Here is a 24,212-nt window from a genome sequence, read left to right as displayed (position 1 = left end):
AAATTGAGAACACGACCAAAAGTTTAAAATGTCAGTCATATTAACTAATTAGTGTTTCTATCCTCACCATTTGTCAACATGGGCTTAATAGGTGAAATTACCAACAGTGCCACAGAGGAGACTTAGTATACTGGTCTAACATACTGAGACCTATACATTGGTCTAACAATTCCTACTGCACTTGCTTCCTTGCAAAACAGAAATGCTACATATATAGCATGAATGCTAGATACATTATAAATAATTTGGCTGTAGCTAGTTGCAAGTGAAAGGCCAGAGTAGCATGCTATTGGGATAGATGGCATTTAAATTCTTGAGTTACTTCATTTTTGGAACTTAAGTTCTTCTGAATCTCACTTGTACATTTTGCTAGTACCTGCTTTTGTGAAGAACAGCTTTAAAGGTGATAGTTCCTACCAGTCAGAAATACAAACCCGAAACAATCATCTTCTGGGCAACCATATATAGATACTGCACTGAGTTTAGATTTACAGTGGAAAAAGATAGGTAACTGAATCATAAATATCAAACCTACTTTATGGGAGTAGGTTATTTTGCAACCCAAGAAGTTTTTCCCAGTCTATAGATAATGAACAGTATATATTAAACCACTACAACTAAAGCAAATTTTATTATTTTGTTCACATAGATTTGAAATGCTATCTATTGACAGCTGGCATTCAAATTCCCTTTCTTCTTGTATCCATATGGCATTTCTTCATCTATAAATTTCATGTTTGAAGTCACTGTAACATGTTGTACAAAAACACTTCTCTTAAACTTAGAGACACCAAATATTTGGTATTAGGAAATACCACCATAAAAGCCTTTTCCATGAAAGAATTTGTTTATTTTTGTTTTTGTATTTTAAACCAAAATAGGCATCATTTTCAAACACAGTATCAAAACCTATTTTAAACTGTTTAGTCCCTAAGGAAAATATTATGTCCTTCTGTCTTAGGATATTAGTGCCAACAAACTTCACCTCTGCCCCCTTCTTTTCTTTTCTTTTTTTTTTTTTTCCTCTCATTCTCCACTCCTCTTCAAATCTTCAAAGTAGAAGGAAGACCACTAGGTGGACAGATCAGTAAACATAGGAAAAAACATATTTTAGAATGAAATAATGTTTTCTTAAAGATATGCAGTGACCCACAGTTCTAAACTCAAACGGAATTGTTGCACTGCTTTCAACTGTTTTACTGCAAAAGCAAACCCACACCTCATTTACTTGCTATCTTTCCATACAAACATACCTTAAAGGTCTTCCTTCTTTTCTCTATTAAACCTGCTCTTGCTAAAGAGGTTGTCATTCCTTCTATCTTCCTCTTTGGGGCTCTAATTCCAAAAGTGAAGGAAACAATAAAATTAAAATAAGTCATTCTAAGTTATATGCTCAACTATGAGTAGCAATTTAAGAAGTCTCATCAGGTATGCTTTGCTACCATCATCTCCTGCACTATTTACTTTTCTCCGATTACAATAGAAAAACAGTCATTTCCAGAGCAGCACTTCTCACCCTTTCCCCCTATTCTCAAACTTTGGCCCTCCCCACCTCTTTTCCCCATCTGACCCTCCTGTTTCCACATATTTCTGATGATCCTCTTCCTCACCTGGACCAACACCGAAGCTATCTAAAATTTAAGAAACATTATCGGAGTCCCATAGAACATTAAGGATATGGACAAGAACTAGAAGAAGGCATAATATGAAATGGTATTTTTCTGTTGTGTGTTTCTCTCATCTCTGACAGAATTCTTCATTTTGACAGCAACATTATAATGTTCCGAATGTTTCATTACATTTCCTGTTCCCTGTGTGGTCTTTCCAAAGCATCCTCTTTCCATCCTAATGGAAGCAGGGAACAGTCCTTCACCCTGCTCCCCGTACTGCCAAAAGCAGGAGATTTAAAACACTACTCTGGTTCACCAGAGCTGCTCTGGCCTTGTGCAGATACGCATGATTCTAGGTTCATGTATATCCATGAACCAGTCATGAATAACACAGTACGCTGTTTGCCTGTCAAATACTGCAGGACAGAAGCAAGTAAGGATTATCGATTTTGACATCCTACATAATGTACTGCAAAAGGACTTGAATTATCCTACTTGTCAGAAATCTCCCTGTCAAAGCATGAAAAATGGATGCAGGAAAAGGTTCTTCCTTCACGTGAAAGAGAGACCAGATGATGATTCAAGAGGCATGTGACAATAAAAAATAACCACTGATGATGCTTTCAGACACAGTGAATACTCAAGATGTAACTGCTAGACTCTCTTATCCACACAATCATTGTTTGAACAGTGTGGACAGAGTCAAAAAGAATGTATTTTAAATTAACTATACACTTAAATATATGTAACACCTACTTCTTCCAAACTGCTTCTTGAGGCTGTCTGCAAGATCAGATGAAGATTCACTGCTGCCTGGAGTCTTGTTTTTAAACTTATCTTCATTATCTGTACAAGCTGCAGTGTTTTTCATTTTTTTCTCCCCTCGCTGTGTCCATTTGTCTCTCCACATCTTTCACCTTGAGTGTGCTCCAAACCTCCACGTCACTGTAATCTTATGACTAAGAAACTCCCTGGAGCTTTGTTCTGCATTTCAGTCTGCAGTTGTACTGCTGTGGTAGTGTAGTTTGATTCACCATAATTTCTCTGATATGTATTAAAAACAAAACAGAAATTAAAGTAATTAAATAAAATTGTAAAATCCAAGTTAATTATGTATTTCAAAGGTCTTTTTCTCCCATAAACAACCAAAAGAAACTTATACCACAAGGTTAAGATGTCTGTGAACTTTATCCCCTGATCTTATTTTGAAATTTTAACCATACAGTGTATGCAGATGTGGTTAGTCACTGGTATCAATTTTGGTTAAGTTAAATGCCGCAGAACTAATGTCTGTTAAAGAAAAATGAGTTTCTGGTTTGTCTGAACCTGACAACACCGCATGTACACTATCTTGTACAGCATATGACAGTACATGGCTGGCATGCACAACAGGTGATTGAAATAATAATAATAAAAAAGAATTGCTGCCAAATGTTACTTATTCAAAGTCTGAAAAAAAGTCACACTGGCTAGCACTAATGTTAGCTAAACAGTGCTTCTATTAGCCAGGAACAGGAACAGCTTTGTGAATTATTGTGCAGCTCTCTGGTCAATGCAGAGCTATCTCTGGGAAGTCTGAAGTCTGCCTACTAAGGCATACTTTAAGAACGTGCAACAAAAGCTAACGCTATTTTGAAGAAAATAAATAATAATTAAAAAAAGACAGCAATATGTAAAAGTTAGTTATTCTGAGGAAAAAAATAATAAATCTATTACTGATGAAAGAACAAGGTAGTAATTGAACAATTTGATAGGCTTCTTTTGCATTTAGAAGTTTTTTATTTTCCCACTAAAACGGCTTCCTGTCTCATTCTGTTCTGATCAAACCCTCTTGCTAATGTAAATGCCAACTCAAGAATAAGATTTAAATGGATTTAAATCCAAGTTGCCGGATTCTCCTCAGCATACATCATGAACTGAGTAACTGACTTCCTACTACACAGATGTCCTTATCTCTTCACTCTCATAACCTCAGGTGTCCATGATGATAAACTAGCAAAACACTTCTGATCATCCTCAGTCTTTACAACACCATTACAAGAGGCAGGGAATACACTCTGAAGAACCATCATCTATCACTGAAAAGTGACAAGAAAAATCCATTATTAAATTAACGTAATTAACATATTTAACGTATGGACAGTATAGCCAGGTATTACGCCTCCATACACAAAATATTCCACTTCTGCAACAGAAATGAGAATCTTTGTATCTTGACTACAATACATTGTGAAACAACGAGACTCTCAAATGCTAAGCGGCTTTGGCATGAATAGCTCCAAAGTTCACTAGAAATTGGTTTGTTGTCAAACACAGAGCACAGAATCACAGAATTGTTTGGATTGGAAGGGACCTTGAAGACCACCAAATTCCAATCCCCTGCCATGGGCAGGGACACCTCCCACTAGCCCAGGTTGCCCAAAGCTCCATCCAGCACCCTTGAGCACTTCCAGGGATGGGGCATCCACAGCTTCTCTGCACAACCTGTGCCATGGCCTCACCACTCTCTGAGTGAAGAATGCCCTCTCAACATCTAATGTAAATATCCCCTCTTTCAGTTTAAAACCATTCCCCCTTGTCCTATCTGCTCATATAAAAAGTTTTATAAGCCCCAATAAGGTCTCCCCAGAGCCTTCTCTTCTCCAGGCTGCACAATCCCAACCTCATCAGCTTGTCTTCGAGGAGAGGCGCTCTAGCCCTTTGATCATCTTTGTGGCACTCCTTTGGACTCAGTTGAATAGGCCTGAGTCCTTCTTGTGCTACGGGCCCCACAGCTGAACACAGGACTCCAGGTGGGGAATCATGAGAGCAGAGCAGATGGGGAGAATCCCCTCCCTCGCCCTGCTGGCCATGCTCCTCTTAAGGTATTAAACAGCACCAGTCCCAGGACAGAACCCTGAGAGACACCACTCGTCACCAACCTGCACTTGGGCACAGAGCCATTGACCACCACTCTCTAGCTGCAGCCATCCAGACAATTTCTTTATCACTGACGAGCCCACCTTCAAATCCATCTCTCTTTATTCAGAGATAAAGATGTTGTGTGGGACCATGTCAAAGGCCTTGCAGAATTCCAGGTAGATGACACTGGTCGGTCTTCCCTTGTCAACGGATGCAGTCACTCCATCACAGAAGTTCAAGTGTTCTGTTCCCAGTTCAGCCTACCCACATTCTCTAATGCATGACAAAACTGCAGTCTTTCCCAAGACAGTCCCTCCTTTGTTTTCCTCCTATTGTTTTTCTTTCTATTTCTGTTCACATGAAACTTGAAGACCTGTGCTATTTAAATTATACCCTTAAATCAAATTTTGGCTGAGCTTAACTTAGAGGTCAAAATTGAAGTAATTCAGTAAGACAGACAAGCTAGGTATACCCTTCTTCCCAAAGAGGTCAAACTCTGAACACATTCAACATAATTTTAAGATCATTAAACTTGATAGATCTCACAGTATAAAAGTTTCAAAACTGATCTAAGCAAAAAGGTACTTCTACTTTGTGTAACAGCTCAAGCCACCTGTTAATAGTCACCACTAGAGAGAAGAGTGATGGACTCAGTAACTGCTGCTTCAGTGATTTAAACGAGGCATACACTATTTCCTAAAGGTATCAGGAATATTGTTGTATGTGCTCCTAACTTATGACTGAACACTTACTTCCCCGTTGTGTTAGTAGTCAACACTTCAGAAACACCAAGCAACTTAGGCATGTGTATTCTGAAGTGCTTAAATATGCACTGATAAATTCAATTTTTGCATTACAGGAAGACATACATGTAGTACTTGTAAGAGTCAAATATAACTCACAGAAATCAGAATATAATGTTTTCTGACTACTGGAAAATGATTTTGGGAACTGTTTTCAAAATCAGAAAGAAACTACTATTCTGTTCCAAAAACTGGAGAACTTGTTGGAGAAACTTGTTTTGCATGAAAAACAAACAAACAAACATAACAAAAAAAAAAAAAAAAAAAAAGAAACCCTCAAATAGAACTGCAAAACAAACCCATTGCAAATAGAACTGTTGCTTGAAGGTTTTAACTTTAATCCTACAGTGGTCAAACAATAAACCGTATCACTCCCGTAATTTCAGCAAAAAACATGAATCTGTAATTCAGTGGTTTCACAGAATCCCCGAAGGGCTGAGGCTGGCAGGGGCCTCTGGGTCCATCTGGCCCAACCCCTGCCCAAGCAGGGACACCCAGAGCAGGCAGCTCAAGGACATGTCCTGGAGTTTTTGGATATCCCCATGGAGGAGACCCCACAGCCTGTCTGGGCAGCCTGTGCCAGGGCTCCCTCACCCGCACAGCACAGAAGGGCCCCTGGTGCTCAGATGGAGCCTCCTGTGTGCAGGGTTGTGCCCACTGCCTCCCATCCCATCACTGAACACTCCTGGGTAGAGGCTGACCCATCTCATCCTCCCTTCAGATAGTTATATAATGGTAATATCCCACCAAGCTAGACTCTCTTTTCGTGAGCAGTCCTGTTCCACACAGCACAGAGGTTGCAGTTCCTTTCTCATCCTCACGACCTTTCACTGAACTCTCTCTGGTAGCTCCATGTCTCTCCTATACCAGGCAGCCCAGAATTTGACACAGTACTCCAGGTTTCCCAATTCCAAGGAAAATTTAATTCTCACTTGTCTAACATGCAATGATTGCAAAAATGTGTTAAATTCGACATAAGAGAGACTCATGGTACTTCTCCCTGCATCTTCTCCAAGCCACCTGAAGATTTATGATTGGGTGACGTTCCTAAGGAACGTGAAACACAAGTTCAACTTCCTCCGAGACGAGCATCTCCAATTTCTCTTTTACTGAGAAAAAATAAGGACACTAACACTTCTGTGGCAGGGAAGGAACCTGGGGCATGATTTCAGAGGTCCTGTTCCTGGAAGAAACACCAACCTGAGGGCCCATACCTCACACCTCCATGCTGCTCCCTTCCTACCCCTGCTACATCCTACTGTTTGTTTTGGAATAAATGCTTATGAGGTAGGGTGGTAAAACTTCCAAACAAACAAAGCTATTTTTAGCCTGGATCAGTTGACTGACACAGTTTACAGGGTACAGGGAACAGTTGTATCGGCACCACAGAGGACCAAACAGAGGGCAGAAACAAGCAAACATGAACAGTAAGTTTCTGCATTATCACAGAGGAATTCCTAAATTTATATCTGGGTTCCAAAGTGTTTTTATGAGACTGAAGATTAATTTCCAGCACTGTAAAACAGGTGTCATTTTAAGGAATAAGCAGAAGCAACTAAAGGGACTGTCAGTATAAAATTCATAAAAAAAAATTGTGTGGTTGTAGTCCTTTTTTTTCTCTGTCTGTATGTACAGTTCCTGGTGTGTATGTTTACATACGTATATGTAAACATACACAGATTTAAGAGCCACTGTAACTTTCTACAACCCACTTTTATATTTAAAAATTTACGTAGCACCGGAGGCCCTCAAAATCGTAGGGCAGTGGCTCGAACTACGTCTTTCTGCCTGACCAGAGGCGCTCTCACAAACCCTTGTCTCGTGCGCGCACACCGTCAGCTACAGCTCGGGCCACGCACTGGACTTTCGGTAGAGGTCTCTCTACTGAAGAAAAATAATAATAACAATAATAATGATAATAACAATAACAAAACAATAACAACAATAATAATTATAAATATATTTTTAAAAATAAAAAAAAAATAAAAAGAATGCAGCAGCAGCAAAAATTATACGGTGATTTCCAGTGTTATTTCGAGGCGAATGGGGAGGCAGTGGAAGAGCAGACACGCGCCCTCTAAAAAATTAACAGGAAATTAAGAGCCGCCGGCGGGGGGGAGGGGGGAGGAAGGGGGCAGCGCCACGGTGCCCGTACGGGGGCAGGGATCCCCGGGAAGGCGGCGCCGCGAGGAGCCGAGGCGGCCGCCCGCAGGCCGGGCAGGGCCACCCCCGACCCCCCCCCCCCCCCCCCCCCCTCCTGGAGGCCCGGCGGCGGTCGTGAGGCCGAGCCGGGACGGACACACGGACGGACGGACACACGGACACGCGGCCCGGCCGTGCCCTCACGGCGGCCCCGGGCAGGCCTCAGGCCCCGCGGCCCCCCCCCCCGCGGGCCGCCTCCGCCTCCGCCTCCACCTCCGCCGCCGGTGCCGCCGGTGCCGGGCGCTGCGTGGCGGCGGGCGGGGGGCGGGGGCGGGGCCCAGGGCGCGGTGCCGTTACCTGGCGGGCGGCAGGCGGGCCGCCGCGCGGAGCCTCGCAGCCGCTGACATTGAGAGGGACGCCGCCATGACGCTCGGCGCAGCCGCTGGGGGGACGGACGGCGGCGGCGCTGGGACAAACCTCCTCCGCCCGGACACAGGAAACGCGAGGGCGGGCGGGGAGGGAGGGAGGGAGGGGGCGGGCAGGCAGGCAGCGGGGGGGGGGGCGAGCACCCTCCTCACACCGCCCTCCTGCTGTCCTCAGCGAAGGACGTGGGGCCTGAAGGGCTTCAGAAGGGCCCTGTCAGGCCTCACAGCACCCTTGGGTGCGGGGCACCCCGGGGTGGCAGAGCTCTGCTGTGTCTTCTTGCACGTCTTGACCTATTTCTTAGTTTTTCTGCTTAAAATACGCTCAAGTGCTTGTTGCACTACAATAAACATGTATCTAACATGCTGTGCGTGTAGGAGCCCTGCTTTGACTTTACACCAATTCTGGACTTACTTCCCGTAGTCGGACAAGGAAGATAAACCAATTCTAGACTTGTTTCCTATAGTCAACGAAGGAAGACAGGCAAGGCCTCTGTTCTCTTAAAGTTGAGTCATATTTTTAATGCACTAACTGTAAAAAGGCAAGGAAATAACAGTGCTCACGTCCTGGAATATGACGCTTCACTCACAGTTAAAGAAGATAGATTGCTGTAAAAGAAGAGTCAAGCACTGTGGTACTCGGTGCCAAAACCTCAAATGACCTACACTGTCCGGAAACACATGGTGCGAAAGCGCAGGGTTAGAGAGGGATCTGCAACGCTGTGAAGGACTGAAAAGTTTCTGGTTCTGGGGAAGAAAGTTCCACACTCTTAACACCATTTTATTTATTTTGAATTCTTTTGCCATTTTTGAACACAAACAAACTTACCTCAAGTTTCATTTTTACTGAAAAACTGGAAAAATACTAAGAAGCGTTAAACGTTAAACAAAAAGTTGTGAAACTCCTACAGGAGGAAAAATTAGTTTTGTCTACTGGTTTGTGAGTTGCTCCAAGAGAAGCCTGACTTTTTCTATCTTGCGCAGTTTCACAAGATAAGATACAAAAATTCTACACAAGCAAGTTAATCCAGTGCTTTCTTGTCCCAAATAAAAGACAGAAGAATAATAGTTCTAATGAAAAGTTAAACAAACTTTGAACAAATGTTTTCTGCAGTTATCAAATCAACAGAACATTAATTTCCAATGAGAACAAACAAACAACACCCTTTTGTATTATATAATGCTAATTAAACGTCAGACCTGGAGCCACTATTTCATAGTCTTTGTATTAGGCAAAGGTTGCAAAACAGTTTCTGTTGTAAATCATCCTGTTAGAGTGTTCCACTCACATACGTAATTTTCTACACTTTTTTCCCATCAACCATTTCAGAAATGAAAAGTATACTATTTTTCTTTTTCAAAACAGCAGCTATGCAGAAAAAGAGGAAAAATGAAAAATCATTCTGGGCAGCATAGCACAAAGACAGTAAGGACAGTGCTTTACAAATTGGGTGCTTTTATGGATAGGAGTATTTAAAAGGAATTTTTCCATCATTAGTAAATATGGTCAAAGTCAGATGTAATAAGACAGACAGCAGGGGTAATCCTGTAGCAATGATTAATTGAACATGGCCTATATGGAAAGGTGACAGCTTGTGTTAAATGTCAGTGGGAAAATACACCAAACCTTTGCGCTTACTAGTTTTTCTTCAAGTGTTTTGAGAGAAGGGCTTGAAAAACTCTGTTCCCTGAAGTTCTATGATTTTTTTTCAATGTATCAGCTACCAACCTAATAATGCATGTTCTCTCTCATACCGAACGTTCATTCACATTCAGATAGACAGAGTAGGAATATCTGCCTCTCAGAAAACTCAAGAACTTTTATTCCCCTCTTCCAAAATCTTTTTCTAGTGGCCTCAGTGATGGTAGGTTATAGGAGGCCTTCACACCAACTCACGTTTGATTCAGTTAATCTAAACTTGTACCTTCTGTGATGCCTCAGCAAGGAGAAGTCTGTTGTTCCCTGGAAGCAGGAAAAGATTAAAACTGTTCTAAGGCATCAGCTGGTGAAGAGTCGTTTGCTGAGGCCAGTTGCTCTTGAAGGTCCAAATGTAAACTGAGGCAAGCTGTTTGATTCTGTCTATTTTCCATCAGTTGTCAGATAATCACAGCTCATCTGAAGACCTCTGGAGTGGACCCAGCTTTCAGGGTTTTTTCATCTGCTGTCTTCTTTCACTGTCAGAGGTGGAAACAGCAGTTTAGGCAGCATGCAAGTGCATCACATGGCTCTCTTTGAACTCCTGCTCTTCCTGGTACCTTTCCAGTGGGTGATGGGGAAAGGACAGGGAAATACCATGGGGCAGCTGGAGCTTGGAGCTGCCACTTTATTAACTGCATCCATAAAAGGAAGGTGCCAAAATCAGGAGCTGCCTTTGGCAGCTGGGGGAACAGGACTGTCTTGTGCTAGATCACAGCGACTGATGGGTGTGAGCATGTGCGCAAGTGAACGTGCTGCTAATTGCTAGCACAGTCCCTGGAAAGGTTTTGGCCCAGGCCAATTAGCACCGTCCCAAACAATGTCTGAGCACAGTCTGGGAACCAGCGTGAGCCTGGGACTGTTCCTAATAAGCAGTGTGGATGAGGCCATTCTGGGTTTTGGATTGTGTTTTTGGAGCTGGGGAGAAGAGCAGAAAGAGTTTAGTTCTACGGATGTGAGCTGTGCCACGTAAGCTGAGCTGTATCAGGGGTACAAAAGGGTCCTTGGACTGTTTATTTACTAATATAAATGTAACCATAGCATTTGTTGCTGAAGTATTATTGTATAGTAGTCACAAACACGAGAGACTATTTCTAGACAAATAACCATAGTTCTCCAGAGACAGCATGTGTGGCAATTCCAAGCACACAGTTTACCGTGAAATTAATATGCACCAACAGTCCCTTGCAGTCTGGTGCCTCAGAAAGGGCAAGAGATACGAGTTTTTCTCTTTCCCACTATAGGAAATAGACCTTAGAAATAGACCTCTAAGATATTCCTGTAAAGTTGTAAATTAGGTATATACTGTTTTATGTGACTGGCTTAACTTTGTGTAAATGTATTCTTATATATGATATAAGACCTTCTTAATCATTGCATCTTAGGTCAAACTAATCAATTTGTGTGCGTATACACAGTCTTAGAAAATAAAGCTTTACATGCAGTATTCCCCCAAATAATACAGTAAGTTAGTTTTTGAGGTGACCGCAAAAGAATCATTCGACATCCATACTTTCATGAAGGCTTAAACTTTTCATTCATAATTCTGGCTGCAAGCTGGTCTTCTGTCACTGATATACTGTGAAACACTGTCCCTCAAGACTGAAACAGTTTATGTGCCAGCACTTATTGTGCTGTACAGTATGCTCACAGTTTCTATTGTCTCTCTCTATGAGAAAGCTTATTAGCTTAACTATGCAGGGTTAGAGTCATATTTTCTCTTCACATATGTGAACAGCACACATTGTGAGAATCTGAGAGGAAAATCTAACCTTTTGCTTTTTTTCTGTAAGAATAAGGTTGCACAATTTTACTCTATGCCCAAGGAAATCGAGTCAGATGCAAATAATTTCATAGTCTCAAATAAACTGCAGTTAGAAGTGAGAAATCTAGAGATATTCCTTAGTGAATTGTTTTGAATTGTTACATTTTATCCTGAGTGGCTTGTAGGAACTATTCAGGAAACAAAGTCATCATTCTCAAAGATCTTGACAGCCCTGTGTGGCAGAGCAGTGGTAGAAAAGGGGTACAAGACACAAGCAAACTGATTATACTGGTTACAGCTACATGTATTCTCACTCAGTTCCATGTTGTGTGTTGGCTGTATTGCTTTTATGTACAGAATCGATCATTTAAGTGTTGGATAACTCTCAGATTCTGACCCTTTGTATATCTAAGCATGGCGGTAGCTTAACATGTACTTAGTTATTAACATTACCTTTTACAGGACTGGAACTTAGTCTTTCAAATACCAATTTTTATTTTGAAAAGCATGTTTTGGCTTTGTAAGAGCTCACTCTGTAAGTAGTGCTTCTGTTGGCTCCGTTTTACCCACAGTAATTTCTTTTGCTGGTGAAATATCAGCTGCGGTTACCCTTAGAGGTTTTTTTGTTTGTTTGTTTGTTTTTCCAAGCATTTGCAGTCGGACAAAGACTATTTCTCTTATATAGTTATTTACAAACCTTACCATGCTTTCAGTGCCAGGATAAATTTGATGGAAGATTGTGTCCCAAATGTCAATTTCTGCGTTAAAAGATGAGTGATCATAAGAACATGATGTTTGGGGATTTCAGTATTTATTTACATTCTCTACATGGCAGCCAGGTTGGTAAGGAAGATGACAATATTCTCAAAGTCTGATTGCAAATGAAATTTAAAATGCAGTCGGAGCTGTCTGGATTTAATTTCTCTCTCTCTCTCCCCCCCCTCTCTCCTCCCCCCCCCCCCCCCCCATATGGGAGAATAAAACATCTCAGCTCATACAGGAGAAAAAAATTAAAACCAGGCAACGCCAGCTCCATTGTAAGCTTCACATGCAATCAAACAGTCTCGCAGGGAAACTCCCCTTCCTGACTGCACTGCTGCCACTTGTGAACTACAATTAAAAAAAAAAAATCACTTTTTATACTCCCTGCTTTCAAGCTAGACATTGACATGTGAACCAAAATCTTTTTAACTATTGCCCGGGAGGCCACCAAAGAATCCCAGCTGACCCCCTGCCATCAGAGTGAGTGATGGTAGGCTGCTGGTGTTGCAGCTCACTTCCCTCGGGCTGCCACCCTGAGAGATCCCACCATCCACCCTCGGTGTGAGTGACATTAGCCCACTGGGCTTTGAAAACACTTTTCAGGTCGGTCATCGCGGAGAGATAGCTTCCTTCACACACAGCATCAGGGTGAGTGACGTCAGGCCGCTGGGGTTTAAAATACAGACCCTCAGGCTTGCTAAGCTGACACTGCTGAGAAAACTGCTTTTATTGTTTTACATCAGCAGGGACCTCTTTGTCTTTTTTTGTATTGTTTACTTAGAAGCCAGCCTCCCCCTTCCCTGTCTCCCACCCCAGACAATTATTAACATCTGTAGGGTAATTTCTAGTGTTTTTTTTTTTTTTTTGTTGTTGTTGTTGTTGTTGTTGTTGTTTTGTTTTGTTGTTTTTTTGTTTGTTTGTTTGTTTTTTAACTGGAGGTGAAGCAGATTTTAGTCTTTGAATTTTTATAGCCATCTGCTTTCTCACATGATTTTTGAAAGATCCTGGGTGTGCCTGAGTACTTGTTAGTGGGAGTGTCTTAGCATAATAAAAGGAGAGTAGTTCTTAGAGATTCTGTTCCTTTTAGCCATCCTGGATGGATAATGCTAATATTAATCATTCTTCCATCAGAATTTTTCCTGAGGTTCGTGGACTTCAGGAAATGTTCCTCCCTAGTCTTGACTGAATATAAGTCTGGCTGGTCCTTGGTCTTTCGATTCGTGATACAAAAATTAAAAGCTTTCTCTGTAGCCAACCACCATAGGAAACCTGATCAGGTTTCATTAGGAAACCTGGTGTTTCTGATATTATTTTATCAGCTCTAAATTGTGGTGATGAGATTTTAGGGTCTTTGTGAAGTTATGTATAGGAATTAGGATAAGCCCCCCTAAACTGGTTAATGTGAAAGATAAAGGTTTAAAACTGTAATTATATAATACTGCCGAACAGACTAAGTCATAGAATGGTAAGTAGTGCGTTGGAACTGCCATTTTTCTAAACTCTATTTCCATTTCATTCAAAATCAGAAACTGTTTCTTAATGTATTACTGAAAAGAAGTAATAAAAAAATACATATATTTTAAAGTTTCTAATTCTTTATGAAAACAGCAGCCAGGTGAGCTAAAATAAACATAACTATTTGAGAATTTATATACATATATTTTTTTTACTGTTTGCCATTTGAAGCTCACTTTATCAGTGATCTCATCATCACTTAGATGCATAAACACATTTTGTAGTCAGATTTTACAAGAAGTACCATCACTCTGTAAGAGAAATTTAAGTTTTTTTAAAAGTAGTTTTAAAGTATTCTCTCTCTCATTCAGTTTACCTAATTTTAAGGAATAGCATCTACTATGATACTAAATGTCACCAGTTTCATTGAACTAAGAGGCTTTTTAGTGGTTTTGGTAGATTAACAGAGAATTATTAAAATATGTAGTAACAATTAATTTTTATGAAGCAGCCAGGCTGTCCAATAAGAAACGTGAAAATAATTTGCTTTAGCTTTATGAGAACTGAATTAGAAAGCTTCTAAGGTGCTTCTAATGATAGGAATGCAGGAGAGGATGTCATCAAGTCCTCTAAGCTGAAGTTCTCATCCTGAATAATATCCTTAAATTTAAGTTTGTTTTTTTTTTTCAACTCAGAAATGTTCTCTGAAAGACACAGTTTTGATGAGCTTGATGATATTCAGTGGTAGGAAACACCATAAGACAGTTATGAGTTGTATGGCATTTTTTGAAATTGTATTCCTAATGTTTTCATTATCTCCACATCACTTTCATATAAACAGGACTTTCAAGGGTGGCTGCTTTTTTATGGCCCATACGAAATGAAGCAGGAGCTGGATCCTGGGCTTCCCCAGTTCAGAACCAGAGTCTGAACACCTACTGTGCTGCAAAATTAACAAGAGTTTTTTTTCTTTCTCCTGGTGTGACACTCCGCCATTTGCCATTGTGCTCCTGTTTTCTTGACCAGACTGAAGAAAACCCTATTTCTTGCTCTTTCCAGGTGTTGGTGTGTTGCTCAGAGCTCACTGATGAGCAGGCTTTCATGCTGGCAACATATCCCAACAACTTCCATGGCTCAGTTCTTCTGGGAAAGGGTAAGTGTTCAGATCTCTACAGTTCAGTGGTTCCCCTCCCATGGAAATCCCCATGTCTCCATCTGCTGAGAAGATTGACTGTATACGTTATATGGGGATGGAGTCATCTATCACAGACCTGGTGTTACAAACCCTTCTGTTCAGAAATGTGAAGGTGGGCTTAGAGTATCATGAGTTTTTTATTTATTTATTTATTTATTATTTTTCAATAATAAAAATATGGGTTACCTCCAGATTTTAGGGCCTTTTTGTTTTACTCAGTTTGCATATTCAAATTATCCTACAGAACAATGAATGTTATTTTGGATCTTTGTTGTAAAATGAAAATTACATTTTCTCTTAAACACACAGTTTGACAGTCTAAGAGTCACAAGAGTTGCCAAAAAGTCTGTAATATCTGTGACTGTCCATATAGAAATGAGGGGTGGATGTCCCTGTAGTAACTGGAATCTGAAATCAAGAGACAGCAAAAAGAGGAAGGCATTATCCCAATTGGGTTATGCTTGCTTTGTCTCTGAGTGCTTTGCATAAGGAATTACAGATTCTGTAATTGTCTTAAGCAGTGGCGTGCTGGTGTAGAAAAGGCCATACATGCACTTCTGCACCTTCTGTATTTGGATGGAAGTGATCAAAATCTGACACTGTAGTACAGCCCACTGTATTGTACTTCAATTGTGACCATCACTGTATTAACTGTACAGGGTATGTGGTTTTGGTGACACAATGAGTTTCTACAGAAAGGATTGTGGTGCCAGGAAAATAATATGATTTCTGTAAAGCAGCTGTTGGAATTCTTAAGGATTAATGATTCTGTTTCCATGGAAGTAAATGACGAAAGTATATATTGGCAGAATATTTTCTAAATAGAATATTTAGAAAAATTCCAGGAGAAAAGAAATTCTGGCTCATTTGTAAGAGAAGATAATGAAGAATGTCCTGGTTTTACTTACTACACTGGTAGAAGACCATTATACCCTCTTCAGAATAACTACTGGACAGATTACATGCTGAGGAATACATTTTTAATACAGATTCTTGGCAGTGGCAGCTTTAGCTTGAATGCCACATCTTTCCCAAAATGTGTTGTTATTTTTATAAATTAAGATACCTGATTGCTTAATTAATTTTCTCAATTAATTTTCTCTTCTCTAAATGGCTTTCTTTAAACACTTGTTTAGTGATTGAATCACAATGACACCTGTGATGCGCATCATGTTTCCTACCTGCTAAGATACTATAGCCTGTATAAAACTAATCACAAAAACATTCAGAAAAAGGATGTCTACTTACATATATAGTTTTGTACTAAGGCCTGAGCTGTACTTTGTCATTAGTAGTGTACGTATCTGATTATGGGATTATCATTGTGGTAGTCATGTAATTTCTATTGGATACTATAATTTGTCTTCATGATGGAAAAAAGTGCTATAAATTAGTTATTTCACCCCATTTGTTTTTTTCTTTTTGAGGTAATAGCACATAATCTAACAATAACAGTAGGACTATGAATGCCACAAGGTTTTGACTTACAAGAAATAGGTAAGTTATTAATTTTGGAGAGTATAGTTTACCAAATCAAACTTCAGAGTCTTAACATGAAATGATAAGTTGTAGGCCTGTTTCAGCATTGGGGTAAAATGGGATGGTTCAGTCCTTTGCCTAAAAGGTTTAACATATTAATTGGTCCTATCTGCCATTCAGCTGCAGGACACTGTTATATTGAGGAAGAGGATACTTACATGTATATCCATCAGGAAGCAGTGGCAAAGCAGAAGTGATATTAATTCCCTGAAAAATAAAATGGAACTTTTATTTTGAGATAAAATAAATCATTTAAAATATATTTTAAAATCCCTAATCATATAATTAATTAGTTCTTTTAATTTGGGGTCATTTTTATTTTATTTTCTATGACATTTTCTTGATAAAATTGTTGTCTTGGTTTTGTATCAGATTTAGTTTTCACCAAAGGCAGTTCTATTTAAACACCTATATATACGTATATTTATTATATATTATATATATATATTTCATCTGAAACAGAAAGTGTTAGACACAATAGTTCTTTTCCATCCAGTTCAGTATTACTGGTGAGTTTAATTTTAGCTAATACAGTAAAGTTATTCAAATATGTGCCTTTTGATGCTGATACTACCATGTCAGGATCGAGTAGGGGAGAACCTAATTCACCCATGTGTTGTTTCACATGAACGGTTTATATCAATGGTCATATAGATCATCACTTTTTCTCTTCCTGCTCTTCAGTGAAACAGTTAAGCATTTGCTAGATTAATTGGCTTGTGAAATTACCTCATCCTGGACCTTTCCTAATTTTATTTGTATATTTATTATTCCTCTCCTTTTTTCACACATTTGTTCTGACCTCTAAGCCATACATTAGCAATTACCTTTTGAGTCACTTCAGAGAATATATTTTTGGAGAGATTAGCTCATTCCAGGAAGAAAGCAGAAACAGGTTTAAATAGAGACTTTATCAAAGAGACCTGTAATCCCTGTTGTGTCTGTGTATTCTTCTTGTCAATTCAGAAAGCATAAAAAAAAAAAAAAATTAACACTACTTGTCTCATATATTTTTTGTTATATATCCTTGAAGTTTACAGTTTATTCCCTTTTTATAAACAACAGGCTAAATATTGCTATAGTTCTCATATTCCTTTCTTTACTCTTTATTTGCCATGTGAGACTTTGGAGACCCTTCCTCTTTCTCATTTTCTATTTCCCTCATAAGAAGGTGAAGGGTAGTAATACCACAACAGGGTAATAAATTCCCTGTACACGTGTACATGTCAGCAGTCACAGAAATTGTGACTAAAATGACAGATACAATAAGTATTCTTCAGGGTCTTTTGTTAGTTTGGATTTAGGTCACATAGTGTATTTCCCAGGCTGTCATTCTACGATGAGCCAGTCTGACGACATAAATGTTGTTTTAGCTTTTTCAGAGCCTCAGCTATGTAACAGCATTGAATTAATAGTTTTCAGAACTTTTTAAGTGTTCCTAACAATCCACATTAAGCCATAAAGATTAATTTTTAAACAGTACTTTTCCTGCTTAAATCCTCAGCCCATGTTTCCATATGGTTTCATTTTAATGCCCATGATTCCATACTTCTATTATTGCTTGCCCCCTTTTACTGGAATTCACTGGAGGAAAGTGCTATTAGGGTTTTCCTTTTGCAGAAGGGAATAGTTGTTCTGAAAAGAGAGAGCAAGATGAAATAAAAGGGTACATTTATGAACAAAATGGACATAATAGTCAAGGTTTTCTGTTGAATCTTTGTGGTCTAGAGAGGATCACTGGCATTCTGAATGAGAACAAAGGCTCTCAGAAACAAAAATAAATTCCAACATTTTCTGGAAGTCTAAATTTTATCTTATGCCTCATGCTTCTTTCTAGTTTTGATGAATCTTAGACATGGTAAATATATATATTCACAAAGATTATTTTTGTTAAGCTACACAACAACTGTGTAAGTAAGTATCTAACAGGTTCAGAGAGTTTAGAGAGCTTTTACCTTCATATTTGGATACTAGAGGTACCACTAATTTATATTACCTCATTAGAAATGCATATTAAAAAATAGACACATTTTGAGCACATTTTAGCCTGAAAGACTTTGTAAAGTCTCATCAGGTGTGTTTCAAACCCAACTGTATTTCTCACATTCACGTAATATAAGTCCTGTATATGTTCAGTGGAGATATTCATGGCCCTAAAGAAATTTGAAACATACTAAAATGCATTGCTGAATTGACCTATCTGATTCCAGTGAAATTAAATGTAAACCAAAACTAAGATCCTCAAATGACAAGGAATGAATACAAAAAAATACAACTTCCAAAAGATAATGATTAAAAAATAAAATAAAATAAAATAAAATAAAATAAGCTTGTCACAATTTTCTGCTTGGATTTAAAAAAAAAATGCAAAATTTTGCAATGACTTGAAATACTCTTTATTTACAAATTTGGAAATTGCACTTCAGAAGGATTATTAGTATCTCCTTCACAGAGGAGTTTTCCCTTTCCTTAGTTTTTTGTGTTTAAAATCACTGACAAAAGTGTTGAAACTTGTTCTTAAATGTTTCTGATCTTCAATTTCTAGAGATAATTCTTGAAAAATGTCCAAGTTACAAAGTCCATACACAGCATTCACCATTTCTGTATTTAAATAGTGATCGCTATGTGACTTGTTAGCAGGGAAAATTAGATACTCAGAAAAAAAAAAAAAAAAAGACTGACATTCAACTGTGTTTAGCTGCCAATTATTTACTACAAAATAAAAGTGAATTTGAGGAATTCTTATGTAAGAATTACTTGTATATATATATAATATATTGTATAAGTTACTTTGAGCTTTGCCTTGAATAATTATCTTTATGGCCCTTTCCATCACCACAGCCTTCAGCTGTAAGGGTCTCCCAAAGAAGGAAAAGCCTATGTTTTCCTTCCCTCATTCTTTCCTAAATCCTCTAGTGGCAGGTGTCCCTGCCCATGTTGGGGGGTTGAAACTAGATGATCTGTAGAATCATAGAATCACTTAGGTTGGAAAAGACCTCTAAGATCATCAAGTCCAACTGTTAACCTAGGACTCCCAAGTCTACCACTAAACCACATCCCTAAACACCTTATCTATGTCTTTTGAATACGTCCAGGGCTGGTGACTCAACCACTCCCCTGGGCAGCCTGGTTCAATGCTTCACAATATTTCCAGTGAAGAAATTTTTCCTAATATCCAACCTAAACCTCTCCTGTCACAACTTGAGGCCATTTCCTCTGATCCTATCACTTACTCCCTGGGAGAAGAGACTGACCCCCGCCCCACTACAGCTTCCTTTGAGGCAGTCATAGAGAGCAGTAAGGTCTCCCCTGAGCCTTCTTTTCTCCAGGCTAAACAACCACAGTTCCATCACCTGCTTCTCATAAGTCTTGTTCTCTAGACCCTTCGCCAGCTTTGTTGCCCTGCTCCAGCACCTCCATGTTCTTCTTGTAGTGAGGGGCCAAAACTGAACACAGCATTTGAGGTACAGCCTCACCAGAGCCAAGTATAGTGGGACAATCACTCCCCTTGCCCCGCTGGCCACACTGCTTCTGATAGGGGCCGTGATGCCATTGGTCTTCTTGGCCACCTGGGCACACTGCTGGCTCACGTTCAGACAGCTGTCAACCAATATCTCTAGGTCCTTTTCTTCCAGGCAGCTGTAAAGTCTATTCCAACTCAAAACATTCTATGATTCTGTGATTTATTATGGTTTAACTGTTGCCTTAAAAGGTTAAAAGTTTTCCATAGCAACTCAGATTTCTGTATTCAGATTTTCCTTTTATCAAATGGCTAAAGAGTTTTGCATTTATAGCTTTTCATTTTGAAGAACTGGAATAAGAAAATTAACTGCAATAGAAAATTGTTGAATACAGGTTACTGTGCTTTTAAGTCATATTTCTAGAAATAGTGGCAAGGTGTTATGGTCTTTTAAAACATATGTAGGGACTGAAAGGGATCTTCTAGCTCATCCAATCTCCTCCTATTTTAGGAAACTACATTATGTAATCTTTTTAATAAATTGTTGGAATTCTGTTTTAAGTTTATCTAGGCTATTTTTGCCCCAGTGCTCCTTCTGGAAGACTGCTGAAGAACTTTGTGCTCTTTGTATCCTGTCCTGGGGTTGTGCTTGACTTGTAGGATGCTGAAATCACACATTTGTCTTGTATTGTTGTTAGTAGTCCCTCAGTCTAGAGTCTCATTCTTTTTTTTTTTTTTTTTTTCTCTTGTAAATGTACTGGTCCAGTTCTTTGTAGGTGCTATCTGTGGTGTCTTCTGTACGGGTTATACAAGTATATCCTAACTTTGGTTATGAACATATGTACGCATGGACTTTTGTCATATCTTTACAAATATTTTAAGCATGATTTTTGAGGAACACTCTGGTTTGATACTTACTTTCTCAGGAATACTTGTGATCATCTCCTTTTTTGTCTTTCTGTACATTTTTCTTTACCTGCCTTACTGTTCTAATAATCCTCACCTTCCTCCACCATAACTTAAACTTTCCTTTATGGTATCATACCACATTTTATTTTTCTGATGACCAAGTGGGTTATTGCTATTGCATTTCCATTCTCTGAAAATATATTATCTCATCAAAGAATGACAGTATCTGACCACTCAATATCAGTGTGACAAGATGTTTGTCTAGCATTTTACCCATCTCTTCTTGGTTTCCTTTTTAATTAATTAGTTAATTTAATTATTGCCTTCTCTGTGACCTTTTGCACATTGGTAGGGTAATTCTAGCAAACCCATAGAAATCATCTGAAATGTGTAAGACAGAAATTAAACTTTGCTTACTGATGGAAAAAGACCGTGTTGGGATGTAAATATCAGTGAAAGTTTAAGTACCTTCAGATGAAAATAAGCTCCAAACTCAGATTTCCTAGGGAATGTTTTTTATTTTGAGTTGATTCTAGCCTAGTCCAATTCTGTGCTTGTTTTTGTATTATTCATTCCCTTTTTGACAAGGCACCAAGTCCTGCTTTTCTTTTCTTCCTTTTTTTTTTTTCTTTTTTTTTTTTTTTTTTCAGCATAGGTCATCCTCCTTTGTTTATAGCAAAAATAGGTGGAAAGGAGCCATCAGAAGTATATAACACAAGGTCCTTTTTATTTCCATATCATTCCACCTAAATATATGGAAGAAGGTTGTATTTCTTTCTAGTATCCTGGGCCCTGATTTCCCTATCACCAGTGTCTGACAATAGAATTACAGTTAGAATACAATTACTATGCAGCCTGTCAAAAGATGTCTTGAAGACCTTTTGCAGAAGTGTCTCATGATGACTGAAAAGGTAGTCTATTTTCAACAAAATATGTGAAGAGAATATATTTCTATTTGTTTATTTTCAGTGTTTTTTATATGAAAGGGCTTTTTTGTAAGATTAATCACAACAACCTAAACACTTAATGACTCTTGTTTTCTAACATCTAAGACCCCATAGTTTTGTGGATTTTGATTGTAAAATGCTACAAAAAAGATCCCTGGTGTTTTGCAGGATGGTTATAGTCAGTTTTCAAAACTCCCTTCTTTTTCATCTTATTTTTATATAGACAGCAAAAAGTTACAGCTTTTGAAAATATGGGTGGCATTTTCTTTTATTTAAAGAGCATAATTTTTAGGGATGAATGTAATTTCCTTAGTAAAAAGCTTCTTGACTGAATCTTTTAATGGTGTGCAAGCAGTCTAGATTCCTTGATGGCAAAAAAGACATCTTTCCCTAAAATCATGTCAATAGAAAAATAGAACAGTCTTTTCTTCCACCATGCAAGGACCACTAATACGTGAGACCAAGACTTAATTTTCAGATGATATCAAGAGAATTTTACGGCAGATGTCTTCATTGGCAATTAGGGCTGCTGAAATAATTAATGAATCTAAGCAAATCACACGGCTAAAATTAGCCCGAGAAATGCAACAGTCGCTATTTTGTAGTTTTCCCTTGCCTTTCTTAGCGCTTACCTTTATATTGCTAGAGCCTGGATGTCATTTTTAGCAAGGCTGGTTGCCTATGTCCTTTGCAGTGAAAAGCTAATCTAAGATCATCAGCATGCCAGTAGCTAATACTTTCAAGTGGTTCTGCCCAGGACAGAAAGTTCTCCCACTGGAAGAATTTAGAGAACAACTCATCTTATTGCAGGAAAAAAATACATGATCTTCCTAAGAACACCACACTTCACATGCACAAAGCTCTCATGAGTAGAGGAGTAATACTGCACTGTGGCTCACTGGGCTTGGGCTAAGCTGGGTGCTCAAAATTGACTGTAGATACTATAGATTTCTCCAGTTAGCAATACAGTAAAGTTTCAGAAGCTGTGTTTTCACTTCTTTCTCTTTTGCTCTTTTTTTCCCCTCCAGTCAATCAGCTACTATGTCTGTGAAATCCTGATGGAGACAAAGCAGCTCTTTTGTTGCTCTGTAGTATGAAGGTAATAGCATAGTCTCTGCTTAGTTAATTCTGGAAAACTAGCTTTCTCTCCAGTGGGGAGTTCCAAGACTGTACCTTTTAATTACTTGCTGTAAAACCAACTTTCTGGAATAAAAACAAAGCCACATAAGCCTTGTTTATGTGTTTTAACTCCCCTTGTTTGCAAGGACTAGTAGTCCATCTGGCTATTTTAATACGATTTATTGTCATACATTTTTCCTTTTTTTCATTCTTTTACTGATATATTTTGGTATTTTTCTTAACATTGTAAAAATTGCTGTGATCCTTTCTAAAGCAAAGCTTCTTGATGTGTTTATGTTTAGTAGGTCAGATAAATTGTTCTCATGCAGACAGATCAGTGACACACAAGAAAGGAAATGTGAATTATCTGCCCACATCCCATAGTTTAGATAGCATCTCAGACTGAACTATGCACCTGGGATATTCCTAGTGATATCAGGAACCCATGAGGTGTGTCCAATAGTGCTTCATTCCTTCTTATTCTTTGTTTCAGTCCTCCTAGCTATGTTTGTGCATACAGCAGCTCTTTAATTTCAGCATGAAAGAAATTATTCCAAACAATTATTTACTAAGAGTGTCTCCACTCTTGAAGTAACATGTTGATTCCATGTACCATTGAGACTGTGTTTTGCAGTTCATTACTCAGAGTATCAAGACAGAATTGCCTAATAAGAGAAGCATAAGACAGGATGATTTGCATAGCTCACTTGAACTTCACAGTTTGCATTTCTGAACAGGAGAAAACGCCAAGACTCCATAAGGCAACTACTTATTCCAAATCTGGCACTTCTCCTATTCGGAAACACAGCTTGTGAAGTTCATTCGAGTTATTCAAATCAATCAATTTTTTTTTTCCTGAGTACTTTAATAACAAGAACGTTTTCTGTTATTAGTATATTACTTGTATAATATTTGCATATTAAGATACTAATTGAATATATTCACTTACCTGCTATCTCTTTTTTCTGATTCTCCAAGAAAAATCTCGGCAGTGCTGTTAAAGGAGTGAGGAACATGGACAGGTTGATACATGTGTGCCTCTGCTAGAGAATTAAGATGAGTATCATGCACAACTCATTTGTGGCTTTGTCTTATGTCATTCCATCACTTGCAAGTTATACAAGTAACTCCTAGACCTTATAAGTGAGAGGTTTCACACATGCAGCATGTAAATCTGACTTGAAGGCTCTGTATGTATTAGTGAACAAAATGGACTGAGGACTATGCTTTGATCCCAAAGCTAACAGGAATGGCAAGGCCTCTGTCTGTGTGATTAGCATGTCTGCCCCTTACTCTGTGTGAGGTGTATTTGAGCTGCCTGTTGGGGATGACCCCTGGCCCGGGTGAATCTCTGGAATATGACTTTGAGTTGTGGGAGAGCAGTATCTGGCCTAACAGTTATATAACAAAATACAACAATTTCATGCTGCACTTGCTCACCCATCCTCTAGCAGTTTAGCTTATCAGTGCAGCGTTCTCAGAAGATT

General features: G+C 38.9%; 1 protein-coding gene across 1 annotated transcript in view; it reads right to left on the bottom strand.

The window, feature by feature from the left end:
- The window catches only part of NDUFS4 (NADH:ubiquinone oxidoreductase subunit S4), a 47,307-nt gene extending 39,346 nt beyond the window's left edge, over positions 1-7,961 (bottom strand). The window contains exon 1 of the mRNA XM_082783122.1: positions 7,814-7,961. Coding sequence (XP_082639248.1) covers positions 7,814-7,881 — 68 coding nt within the window. The 5' untranslated portion in view covers positions 7,882-7,961. The remainder of the gene's footprint in view (positions 1-7,813) is intronic.
- Positions 7,962-24,212: the final 16,251 nt, after the last annotated feature.

Source organism: Aythya marila (assembly GCF_965140915.1).
Source record: "Aythya marila genome assembly, chromosome: Z".
Classification (NCBI taxonomy): Eukaryota; Metazoa; Chordata; class Aves; order Anseriformes; family Anatidae; genus Aythya; species Aythya marila.
The sequence above is the reverse complement of the archived record's forward strand: the minus strand, read 5'-3'. Positions and strand labels throughout refer to the sequence as shown.